This window comes from Notolabrus celidotus, chromosome 5, assembly GCF_009762535.1.
Source record: "Notolabrus celidotus isolate fNotCel1 chromosome 5, fNotCel1.pri, whole genome shotgun sequence".
Lineage (NCBI taxonomy): Eukaryota > Metazoa > Chordata > Actinopteri > Labriformes > Labridae > Notolabrus > Notolabrus celidotus.
Window position 1 is genome coordinate 32,657,870 of NC_048276.1, and position 13,173 is coordinate 32,671,042.

Sequence of the window (13,173 nt, forward strand, 5' to 3'; positions counted from 1 at the left end):
CTGAGACTGGCCAATAAAAGGAAAAGATTAATATGGGCAAAAGAACACTGAAACTGATTGAAAAAAAGTGTTATGGACAGACGAATCGAAGTTTGAGGTGTTTGGATCACACAGAAGAAGATTAGTGAGATACAGAACAAGTGAAAAGATGCTGGAAGAGTGCCTGACGCAATCTGTTAAGCATGGTGGAGGTCATGTGATGGTCTGGGGCTGCTTTGGTGCAGGTAAAGTGGGAGATTTGTAAAAAATAAAAGGGATTTTGAATAATGAAGGCTATCACTCAATTTTGCAAAGCCATGCCATACCCTGTGGACAGCACTTGATTGGATTTCCTCCTACAACAGGACAATGACCCAAAGCACACTTCCAGATTATGCAAGAACTATTTAGGGAAGAAGCAGGCAGCTGGTATTCTGTCTGTAATGGAGTGGACAGCGCAGTCACCAAATCCCAACCCCATTGAGCTGTTGTGGGAGCAGCTTGACCGTATGGTACGCAAGAAGTGCCCATCAAGCCAATCCAATTTGTGGGAGGTGCTTCAGGAAGCGTGGGGTGAAATTTCTTCAGATTCCCTCAACAACTCAACAGCTAGAATGCCAAAGGTCTGCAATGCTGTAGTTGCTGCAAAGGGAGCATTCTTTGGTGAAAGCAAAGTTCGAAGGACAAAATTATTATTTCAAATAAAAATCATTATTTCTAACATTCTCAATGTCTTGACTATATTTTCTATTCATTTTGTAACTCATTTGATAAATAAAGTGTGAGTTTTCATGAAAAACACAAAATTGTCTGGGTGACCCCAAACTTTTGAACGGTAGTGTATATGATTACGGATCTCTTCCCAATATGTTTTAATAACCTTGCAGTTCCAGAACATATTAAAGTGGTTGGCTCCATCAGTCCCACAAAGTCTCCAGCAAGCATCTCCACAACCCTGATGTCGTTTCTAGATGGGTGTGATCACTCGTTTTTATGCAACCCAATCAGTTTGTCTGTTTATTGTAATTTTCATTGTCTCTTTTTTCAAATCATGGTTGAAAACAATCTTTTAGTTGGATGATCTCTCTGCTTGTCTCCTTCACAGAGCCCACACATGGTGACTTCGGATGTCCTGGTATCAACCCAAGGCTGAACCATGGTCATTCTGCAGCAGGTGGGTCTGATTTTTCCTTGTGTTACTTTCTGGTCATTTAAAGTCCAAACCTCCTTTTAAGCGTGCATCTCACCGTCACTTGTTGTTCCTAGGTTATGAAAGTTGCCCTGTGACTCTTCTATTTACTTTTGCTTTTATACAATTTTACAAAGAGAAATGGAAAAACCATTTATAGAAAATGTGACATTGTACCTTGAAAAAGCCTTTGACTTTAGTGCTCTCTTTCTCAACCGGTCATCTTTCCATTCCCAAAGAAAGGAATGTCACCTGCCCCCTGATATGATATACTTGTGACTGATTGAAGGACCTCATATACTGTAGTATGTCTTATTGACTGCCAGAATGAAATTATGTCAGACTTTCCAGGACTGAGGATGAATCTGAACATATAACTCTGTAGGCCCTCTGCCATTGTTGACACAGCTGATATTAGAAGTGTTGTGCCGTGAAACTCCCGCCCACCGAGAATTGCATGCACATGGGGGAACCCGCATTGCTCATAGTACAGCAATAAAAACCATAAAATTCTTATTTGTGGGCCTCAACAGTGGAGAAAATCAAACAGAAAAATAGGGTTTATATCTCCTTGTGTCATTTTTTTGGAATAGACCTTGTAGAATAAACGTTTTGTTGGCCTAAAAGTTTGACTGAAACGTGGCGTTATTTTCAATGCGAAAACCCCAAAACTTTAAAGGTGACATATCATGCAAAATGGACTTTTTAATGGTTCTCTACCTGAAATATGTTTCCCTGGCATGTCTACAAACCCCCCGAGAATTAAAAAAATCCATTCTGCCCCTGTTTTGATTTCTACACCTTTCTGTAAATGTGTGTGAAAAGAGCCGTTTCAGACTTCCGTGTTTCTGTTACGTAACAACAATATCCGGTCTGTCACGGAGTCAGAGCTCGGAGCTTGTTCAGCCCATAGACTGTATAAAATAATATTGAATCCCCCCTCCGTTTTTCATTACCTGCACAAATGTGTGCTAACAAGGAGCTTAGGAGGGAGGCATGCTAGTTGTAGGCTGTCTTAATAAACACAAAGGTCGGTTTTACTCCCCACGTCTGCAGATTTGAAGATCTAGTGGATGATTTTTATTTATCATGGATAAGTGCTAGCGCTAGTTAGCATAGCTACATAGCTACATGTCGTAGCTGTAGCTGTGTACCAAGACACATGTCTACATACTGAAAAAAAAAAAAAAAGAAACACAGAATCTGTGACCAATCCTTCAGAAAAGGTCCTGCTGCCTTTCTGGCAGAGGTCGGTTTTACTCCCCACGTCTGCAGATTTGAAGATCTAGTGGATGATTTTTATTTATCATGGATAAGTGCTAGCGCTAATTAGCATAGCCACATAGCTACATGTTCATAGCTGTAGCTGTAGCTGTGTACCAAGACACACGTCGACATACTGACAAATAAAACAACAAGAAACACAGAATCTGTGACCAATCCTTCAGAAAGGTCCTGCTGCCTTTCTGGCAGAGGTCGGTTTTACTCCCCACGTCTGCAGAATTGAATATCTAGTGGATGATTTCTATTTATCATGGATAAGTGCTAGCGCTAGTTAGCATAGCCACATAGCTACATGTTCGTAGCTGTGTACCAAAACACACGTCTACATACTGATAAATAAAACAACAAGAAACACTAAATCTGTGACCAATCCTTCAGAAAGGTCCTGCTACAGGCGCCTCTCCGTCAGGATCAGATTCTGGATCAGATTCAGAGGGTTGAAGTAACGTGATCTCTGAGCAGCCGTGTATATTCAGCCAACATGTAAACATTAGATCAACGTGCTGGACAGCTGAGGCACATCCACTTCCTGAGGGGGCGTGGTCAGAGAGAAAACAGAGTGTTCTGAGGAGGACTGAAGAAGAGGGCTTTTCAGGCATGCCAAAATCTGATTTCAAAGTGTTTTTTTGAGCACAAACTTTAAAGACATGTTTTGGGGACCTCTTAGACCAATATATATTGATGAAAAAAGCGTGATATGTCACCTTTAATTGACTGGTTGAATTCAGCTGTGGTGTTCGGTGGTATTTGAGCCTACTGTATCATTAACCATATATCAACTCTAAAAATTCAGGAAAGTACGTCTGTTTCAATCAGAAAACATTCAGAGCCAGCACAGAGTCATAGTCAGTGGATATAGACCCTTACAGTTATCAGTCCATGTGATGAATTTCCGCCTGTTTCAGACTTCGTGAAAAATTGTCGATCTGTGGACCAAACTGAGGTTTGTGATCCATTGCACCCTCATTACAAACTAATGTTACGTCCAGGTCCAAATGCACATCTGTTGTTGCACTTCATTTTGCCATGTTGTGCTTTCAGCATAATTTTTAAGCAAGTATGTTTCAGATTATTCTGGATAATTTTCTTAAAGGTATTTGTCATCTTCATTTGCATAAAGCAAGCATATTTGTCCGCTCCCATGTTAATAAGAGTAATAAAAGCTTAAATATCACTTTGAGGTACATTTAGAAGAGATAAAAAATGAGTGATTATGGATGATCATGTGATTAATCTCAATTTTAGATATTATTCTTTTCACAAATCTAAATCTTACACTATATTTCTCTAAACTCTTTTCTTTGAGGTTTTATGAAAAGTATGATACTGTTCTTTGACATTTCTGGAGCATAATTAAGACCCAGGTTATTAAATACAGTAGAAGCCGACGTGTCCTCGGTATCCAGACTCAATATCAGGTCATTGATAGTTCCTTTTTGATAACATGATTGCGGCACCTTTCCACCCCAAAGTCCTGCAGGTCACGATCCAGATAAACTTCAATCTCCGCTCAGAGCCTCAGCTATAAGTCTCGTGTGATTTGAGACATCTGGATGTTGTCACATGGAAGCATCTTTAAGGACACGGTCTCGACTTTCATTAGAAACTGTGAGCTGTGTGCTGCATCTGAAAAACACAGGAAGCCGTGTGAATCTGTAGGGACTCGAGCTAAGCAGCATGTTGGGTTTGATTCCTAACACATTACAAGTAAGGAGAGGGTGCTGTACTTGCTGTTTATGATGTGTTATCTATAGCTTCTGTTGGAGGAATCATATGAATCGATTAGACTGTAGCCACTAAATGGATGTTAAAACCAGCTGAATTTAGACTTCATTTCTATGTTAAAAACCAAAACAACACAGAGCTCTGAGGTCAGCGGTTATATCATGCTTGATACTGGGGTTATGGTGGTCCACTTTAAGCCATTTTCAGACTTAATCCTCACATTCAGAGAGTTGGCAGCTGAAAAAGTAGGGTGTTCAGAGAGTGTGATACAACTTTGATATTTTTTCAGCATACGTTGTACAATAATAATAATAAGAAGCACAAACAAGTGTGATTAAAGCATGGTGATGGAAACACTGACCTCTGGAAGCTTTAATGATTTATGAAAGCTTGATTGATCCTGTGGGCAAGAAATGGATACAATGTCAAACACTGTGACTTTTTAGGAGAGGGAAATGAAAACATGCAGCAATAAAGGCAAGGTTCTGTTTTCTTTGAAGACCAAAACTAAAGTGAGACATTTAAAGGACCCAGAGTATAATCTGTGCAGTATCATCAGTTATCATGGTCTGTGCAAAGGAAAGTAGGGAAGTAGGATATATCTATGATAATTCATGCTCGATGATAACACGTCATTGTTGGCGTCTTGGCCAGGAGACTCTTGAGAACAATTTTAATCACGATGCGTTTTTGTCCTGGTCGAAAAAAGGTTGAAAGAAATTTAAAGAAATGCATGTACAACAAACTTTGCTGCTGTGTAAGATGCCAAAATGCAGAAATTAGTAAGTTATGACGTCTCATTTATGGATAAGAAGGCATGTTTTGTCAAATGCTCTTCCATTTTCTTCTCTTCTCCCTGCTGGATTTAATTTAACTGGAGCTGTGTTTTTAAACCCAGGGGGACTATGTGTGGCTGGACCTTAAAACGGGTCGAGAGTTTGACGTCCCCGTGGGAGCCGTGGTCAAACTCTGTGACTCCGGACAGATCCAGGTTCTGGATGATGAAGGAACGGTGAGTTAAGACACACACTTCATAATAAGTTTAGTTTAAAGGTCTCATATAATGAAAAACGTGTTTTTCCATATCCACACATATTTACTTTAATAATCCTTGATCCTCCCTGGATTAAGGCTTCCTGTTGTTACATCACCACCTCCTGTGGTGGTGTAACAACAGGAGTGATTTTTGGCATGACCACTCCCACTCCTGGAGCAGTTACGCTTCCTCGAACACTATTGTGGCTTTCCTTTGGTGTTGCAGAGTCGTGTTGTCAAAGGTTAGAGCCTGACATACCAACTGCTCTGTTGTTGGTTGCAAAAACTAACGCAAATGTTTATAATCTGTCCCAGCACTGGAGACACAAAGAAAACAGTGGCTGCTTCTTATTTTAACAACAACTTACTAGATACAGTCAGTGCTGATGTGTTTGTTAATGCTAACCACTTCACGTCGGACTACTTCAACAACGAGGGTCGACCAAATAAAGTTGCTCATCCACGATGCAGCAAACCGATTGGTCGGTAGAGGGAGTTTTCTACAAACTCTACCTCTGCATTGGCCTGCACCCACCCTTTCAGGCAGCCAATCAGAGCAGTGCCTCATTATCATAGCATCCCACCCACTCAGACCACTGCATGGATAAGGAGGTTAGAAACTGAGAGGCTGCAGACCCACTGCAGAAGCTGAGTTTGAGGTGTCTTTCTGAAAATTCATTTAAAAACCTTACCTGTAGGATGACAAGGATATGATGTAAACAGCTGAAAATACTATTATCTAGGACCTTCAAGGCATTTGAATAATTTTGTAGTTTTGACCATCATTACTAATCAGTATAAACAGCATTTTATTGACCAAAGTAACTGGAAAGACCTGGAAATGTTACATGGCTTGCTTCTTTCTCCCCTCACACAGGACCACTCCATTTCCCCTCAGTATGCCACCAACATCAAGCCCATGCACCCCACCTCCATCCAGGGGGTGGAGGACATGATCCGTCTGGGCGACCTCAATGAAGCTGGCATCCTCCGCAACTTGCTCATCCGCTACAATGAACACGTCATCTACGTCAGTACCTGTTTTAAAATCCACTGTAGATCGCAGTTTTAGAATGACCCACATTAGAACAGAGCTTTTTCATCGCTGCCGATGTTTATATGGAGGAGAAGCAGCCAACAGGCCGCAGCTTTATTAAGTTCTTAATCAGGTCAATCTGTTTACATGAACCTCCAACACCCTGAAGTTGAGTTTTCTATAAATAAACAATTAACAGAACACAATTAACACTTCAGTCTAGGTGTGAACAGATTTATCTGCAAAGTGTGTTGCATTACCAAAGAGGAAGAAGAGATGGGACCTCGTCTTTGAATGTGACTTGATATATAAACGATTCCTGATTGTTTGACTTTCAAACTCATGTTCTTCACTCTGATTACTTCCACTCTTGTTGGGCCAGCTTCTTAAATGGGATGTTTTGCTGGTTTGGGTGAAATTTTATGACACAGAACCAGATAACTTCAAGTTTCTGTAAAGATCTAGCAAGTGCAGTGATTTCAGACACTGTGCTGGAGCTGAGCTAAGTTTAAACATTCAAACATGGACTTTTAATAAGAGATAATCCAAACTCTTCTGTTATTTCGTTCCTGCAGACTTATACAGGTTCAATCCTGGTTGCAGTCAATCCGTACCAGCTGCTGCCCATCTACACAGCAGACCACATCCGCCTCTACACCAACAAGAAGATCGGCGAGATGCCGCCGCATATATTTGCCATCGCCGACAACTGTTACTTTAACATGCAGCGAAACAACAAGGACCAGTGCTGCATCATCAGGTGTGTGTCATGATGCAGTTAGGATGGATTCAAAGTGAAGCCCTTCATTAAATGCCAGACTCTATATGTGTGTGTGTGTGTGTGTGTGCGTGTGTGTGTGTGTATCTATGTGTGTGTGTGTATCTATGTCTGTGTGTGTGTGAGTCTGTGTGTATGTGTGTGTCTATGTGTGTGTGTTTGTGTATTACAGTGGAGAGTCAGGAGCCGGGAAGACAGAGAGCACAAAGCTGATCCTGCAGTTCCTGGCAGCCATCAGTGGTCAGCACTCCTGGATCGAGCAGCAGGTCCTGGAGGCTACGCCCATCCTGGAAGGTCAGACAGACAGCTGTGATGTTTTAAATAATAATGTAATAAAAAAAAGCTGAGAAAAAACAGCATCAAGAAGTGATTCTCAACAGATTGAGTTTGCCCAGTTTTTATACAATGTAGCTTAAATTTAAATTTTCCTGACACCAAGGAGTAATTACAGTATTTTTAAACTTGGGCCCTATTTTAACATTTCTTGGGATCCATTTTCAAAGGTGAAGAAATAATTTTAAGACTCAAATGTCAAATCTGTCCCATGTTTCATGAGCTTTTGTCCATCACCTCACTGTGCCTTATGTTCACTCATTCATTCAGCCTTTGGCAACGCCAAGACGATCCGTAACGACAACTCCAGTCGCTTTGGAAAATATATAGATATCCACTTCAACAGGCGAGGAGCCATCGAAGGAGCCAAGATAGAGCAGTACCTGCTGGAGAAGTCACGTGTTTGTCGGCAGGTGAGACACCTGATCGTAGATTACCAACATTTTTATAAAGTTAAAGATCATGATATTAACTGTAATGTGATGATTTTATTGTCGAAGTATCACTCATCATTTAATCAGACCACTTTCTGTTTATTCTTTGTGCAAAATGGAGAGTCAGTTTTGGAATCATTGTTGAAATGAAGTGAATCAGCAGCAGATTATAACATGAGGCACACAGGACTGACTATGGTTGTTCTCCTCCAGGCTCCAGACGAGAGGAACTACCATATATTTTATTGCATGCTGAGGGGGATGGCTCCTGAGATGAAGTCCAAGCTGGGTCTGGGTCTAGCTACAGACTACTCCTACCTTACTATGGTGAGTCTGTACGTGTGGGACAGCAGTGGTACTGCATAACCAGAGATCTGCATCTAAAGCTAGTTTAAAACTGAGATATGTTTACATCCCCTCTAATGTAGCTTGAACTGAAGGAGTATTTCCCTGTAAAAGCTCAGACACATGAATGTTTTGCATCTTCAATTATACTTCAGTTGTTATAGTGAATATCATCACTTTTTTATTCTTATATTTTTTATTCTTATAAGAGTGTGTTCCCTTTTATCATTGAGGACAACTTCCAATAACATTTCCAAACAGTTAAAACTGAAGCACTCTGAAATGAGCTGACTCATTGCTGATACCTGGAGGACTGCGGTTAACCAGCCTCCCTACTGTCTCATAAAAAGAACCCAATTCTCTGATTCCTGTTTCTTATCAGGGTAACTGCACGCAGTGTGACGGTCGTAACGACCTGAGTGATTACTCCAGCATTGTGTCAGCCATGAAAGTCCTCATGTTCACTGAGACTGAAAACTGGGAGATCTCAAAGCTGCTGGCTGCCATCCTGCACATGGGAAACCTGCGCTTTGAGGGTATGATGGACCAAAAGTACACTTAGTAAAGTTTCAAATTGGAATTACAAAGAATGGTCAGAGGTTGATTAGCTATTTAATAGATGTGTGAAAAAAACGTGATCTGGTTTTCCCTCTTCAGCTCGTATATTTGACAATCTGGACGCCTGTGTAGTTGTGCGATCTCCTGACCTGGTGACTGCTGCTACACTCATGGAGGTAAGTACACAACAATCTGCTGAGTTAAAAAGATCAAACCATTGTCTTCCTAAGAACAAGAACACAAACTTAAAACCAGCAGCCTTTCTTGAATGAGTAATATAACCCATACTGGTAATGGTTTCATTGTTATCACAGATGTGCTGAGCCTTTAGTGTTCTGTCTGTGAGAAAATAAGCACGTATAACATGAAGTCCATGTTTTGTTGTTTTTCCCATCACAGGTATGCTTTTGTCTTCACTTTTGTGATGTTGCTTGTTGTGCTCTGCAGGTGGAGCCTAAAGACGTGATGGTGTGTTTGACTACTCGAACCCTGATCACTCGAGGGGAAAGTGTCACTACGCCTCTCAGTGTGGAACAAGGCCTAGACGTCAGGGATGCCTTCGTCAAGGTATTTATCTTACAGAGGAGGTATTATGCTTCTCCATATTTAAAAACAAATATTACAGAGGGAGTAATGTCTTTCTTTTTTAAACTTTATAGTGTTCCTCTGATAGCTTTGTAGGAGCTTTACATGATTTACAGATAAAAAAAATATTGACTTATCTCAGGCTGGTGTCTTTGACTCCCCTCATTTCAGCCTCTGTCTGAAACGCTTCATTTCAGCTACTGTTTCTTTAAGGTCATCCTAGAATTCCAGAACCCATTTATGTTACTGTCTCTTTAAGGTCCCACCAGCAGGACCCAGCATTCTAGAGGCCTCTTTCATTGTTGCCATACAACAAAGTAGTGTTTTACTTTCTGAAAGGACACCATTTGGGCAAATCTGGTGATGATCTCGCTGAATCCTCGTGTAACTTGTTGAACAAGCCTTTCAGAGCAGCCTGCAGTCTCACCTGGTGATTACTGCAACACACCATTACTTTGCAATTTGAAACTGTGCCCACGTTTAGTATCAACATCCAAAATTGTAAAATATTTGTTTTTAAATAATGAAAAAAGCATAATACCTCCTCTTGAGGTTAAAATGTTTCAAACTGTGAGGTAAACAAGTTAATCAGCTGGCAGCAGGCTGCTCTGAACGGCTTATTCAAAAAGTCATACGAGAATTCAGCGAGATCAATGCGATATTTGCTGAAATTGTGACATCACCAGTTGGTGGATCTCCTTAAAAGGGCATATTTATCATTTTTAAAAGACAAACACCACTTTATTGCATGGTTCTAGAATGCTGGGGTGGCCTTAAAGAGACAGTTACTGAAATGAAATGTTTCAGTCAGAGGCAGAAATCAGGGGTTTCAAAGACACCAGCCTGAGATAAGTAAAACATTTTTGAGCTGTAAATCATGTGAAGTTGCTACAAAGCTACCAGAGGAACACTATAAAGCCTGAAATATGAGCATAATACCTCATCTTTAATTACAAACACAGATGTAACTGATTTGACGCAACAGAAAACCCTCCTACTTTGGTAGTGGGCTTGGCTTTCATAAAGAACTCAAGAAAAAGCTGTTCATTAACCCTTAAAGGACAACCTAACATGAGCTGATAATCCTTTTATTGCAAACTTCCCATATCAATCATCACATATAACAATTGATTATGAGAGGGGTGATCCTTGAGGGAACATAGATATCTCTTCATTCAGTGGTTGCGTAGATATTTCAGTCTGGTTTGAGGACGTTCTCATGGACCATGAGTTTCATCTTTCAGGGGATCTACGGGCGGCTGTTCGTCTGGATCGTGGATAAGATCAATGCTGCCATTTACAGACCCCCGTCCTGTGAGAGTAGCCTCGTGCGCAGGTCCATAGGGCTGCTGGACATCTTTGGTTTTGAGAACTTTATCCTCAACAGGTGATTGAAACTCTGCCATTTGGTTAAATAACTGTATTATTGCTGTTTTTATGTGCAACACCACATAAAAATCTCATTTGAGCCCTAGTTTATTTTGTAAAACACTTCCAACCCTCTTTCTCCCTCTTGTCTTTCTGCTTCCTCCTTTGTTATTTCTTCTCTGTAGTTTCGAGCAGCTGTGCATCAACTTTGCCAACGAGAACCTGCAGCAGTTCTTCGTTCGCCATGTCTTCAAACTGGAGCAGGAGGAGTACAACCTCGAGGACATCAGCTGGCAGCACATCGAGTTCACAGACAATCAGGATGCTTTGGACATGATCGCCAACAAGCCAATGAACATCATCTCCCTCATTGACGAAGAGAGCAAGTTTCCTAAGGTACAAAGTATTTGGGAAATGATTAAAAACAGTCCGAGTTTTCATTTAGATAAATATAATTCCACATTTTAAGTAGAGTACATTGATTTGTTGGGCTAGTTTTTTGTATTTTACCTGGTTGATTGAAATGTGTTGGCATTAGGGATCAAAATCTGATGCTACAATTTATAATGGGAAGTTAACAGATTTATTTACTTGTCTTTCTAATCAATTCTTGTTTCTTTGTTGTTGTTTTTTCTTACAGGGAACTGATGCCACGATGCTGTACAAGCTCAACTCACAGCATAAGCTCAACTGCAACTACATCCCTCCTAAAAACAGCTACGAAACCCAGTTTGGTATCCAGCATTTCGCTGGTGTGGTGCATTATGAGACCAGAGGTGAGTTCTTCCTCATCTGTTTTCTTTCATGCGGTTGAGTTTTCTTTCATTGCTGCGTTATTTTCACCCGAGCTGCTCTCTTGTTTGTGTAATGAGTGATGCTGCAATTTTCAGTCAGACTCTCTCTGGGATTCTGGGAGAATAAAGGTCAGATTAGATGTGCAGAGCATCCAAAACACAGCCAACCTAAACAAACCAGAGGGGAAACACCTGCTGCATCATGTGATATAATGATAGTATCGTATGAATGAATGTGAAGCGAAAGAAACAAATTAATCTCAAATAACTTCCTTTTTATTTAGGACGTCATTTGTGCAAACACAAAACATAGATGCAAGTGCAGCTTTCCAAACAGCTTAAAGTGAGAAAGTTCTACTAAAAATGAGCAGTGAATAAGCAACGACTGGGTTAAGCACCCCAGACTAGCTTAGGGTTTAATCCAGTACAGGCGCGTCGTACCCTTGGGTTTTGCAACACCTTGAAATTTCACAGAAACATGATTTTGTCTCCTCCACTTTTTACTGAATGGGTCTTTGATATTCGTCGAGACAGACCGATATATAGATATCCAGCCAATCACAGCTGTTAGAGCAGCTCACCTGTTCAGCCAGGAGTTAACAGTTGTAGAAGTGAAGTCATGAGTGTGTAAAAACAAAGCTTGTCACTCACCGCAGGCTGTCATAGAAGGAGATGAGAGCGTAGAATTAAACATCATCTGAAGTTTCCCTCTGAAGGACGGCCAGTCACAACAATGGATGTTTACATTATTTACAACAGAGGGGTTTACGTCTCCTGGTGTACCAAGACATCAAACAGTTTTACTTCTTCTTCGCTGTTTTAGCTGTTTTCATTCAGTACTGAAATGTACAATCTACAGGAAGTCCCTTTAGCAGACATTCAAAATAAAAGCATGTTTATATAAAGACAGGAAATACAGTTATTCTCAAAAGCAGCAATGAAGACAAAATAAAACCATCACAAAAACCAATTAAATGAAGTGATCACATTTGTAAAGCTTCAACTTAATTGGGTTACTTAGAACAGATGTTTTACATGTCATCTCTTGTGAATTTGTTTATGCTACTCTGTATTTTTGTACGATGTGTGTGATATCCAAGCTGCAACCTCCGGCCGCGAGAATTGAAGCTGATGCGGAAGGGTTAAAAACTGCAGGTTCTCGAGTGTCTGCTTGAGTCTGTCTCTAGAAGTACCGGAAACCACATACACACCAATTCAGAAAAGCCGATCTTTACAGCAGAAATAAACACGTTTACAGCCTGGTACAAAAAACAAGTGTAGTCTGGATAGCTAATTTCTTGACCCGCACACACTGAATGGGGGGTGAATTTTTTCATAACGTTGCAATTTTGAAGATATCAAATTTACGAGTTTCCATTATGAGAAGCACAGCTGACTTGATTGACAGGCGGGAACAAAGCCCGCCTTTTTACCTCACACTAGCTCGACAGCAGTTAGGTTGACTTCAGCATTTCCAATATGGCTCCCGCCGACGATCGGCTTCAACACAGCACTTCAGAAACAGATAGGTGACATCACGGACACTATGTTGTTACTGTATTATTTATACAGTCTAGGGTGATAACATTAGGCTCAGGAGTCAGGAGGACAAATAAGAGCAGAAGAGAGAGAGATAATTAAAATCTCATTCCTAACATCATGAAAAGCGAGTTTTTAACAGACACTAAAAATGTCAGAGGTCATTGCATGATACCTTGAGAGCAATGGTG

The 13,173-nt window shown here is 40.6% G+C and overlaps 1 protein-coding gene across 1 annotated transcript in view; it reads left to right on the forward strand.

Moving 5' to 3' along the window:
- The window catches only part of LOC117813102 (unconventional myosin-VIIa-like), a 45,526-nt gene that overhangs the window by 8,825 nt on the left and 23,528 nt on the right, over positions 1-13,173 (forward strand). Inside the window, exons 3-15 of the mRNA XM_034684187.1 lie at positions 1,085-1,153; positions 5,076-5,189; positions 6,090-6,242; positions 6,824-7,008; positions 7,199-7,320; positions 7,630-7,772; positions 8,007-8,120; positions 8,521-8,674; positions 8,796-8,872; positions 9,144-9,263; positions 10,526-10,668; positions 10,835-11,045; positions 11,290-11,425. Of these exons, the coding sequence (XP_034540078.1) occupies positions 1,136-1,153; positions 5,076-5,189; positions 6,090-6,242; positions 6,824-7,008; positions 7,199-7,320; positions 7,630-7,772; positions 8,007-8,120; positions 8,521-8,674; positions 8,796-8,872; positions 9,144-9,263; positions 10,526-10,668; positions 10,835-11,045; positions 11,290-11,425 (1,690 nt within the window). The 5' untranslated portion in view covers positions 1,085-1,135. The remainder of the gene's footprint in view (positions 1-1,084; positions 1,154-5,075; positions 5,190-6,089; positions 6,243-6,823; positions 7,009-7,198; positions 7,321-7,629; positions 7,773-8,006; positions 8,121-8,520; positions 8,675-8,795; positions 8,873-9,143; positions 9,264-10,525; positions 10,669-10,834; positions 11,046-11,289; positions 11,426-13,173) is intronic.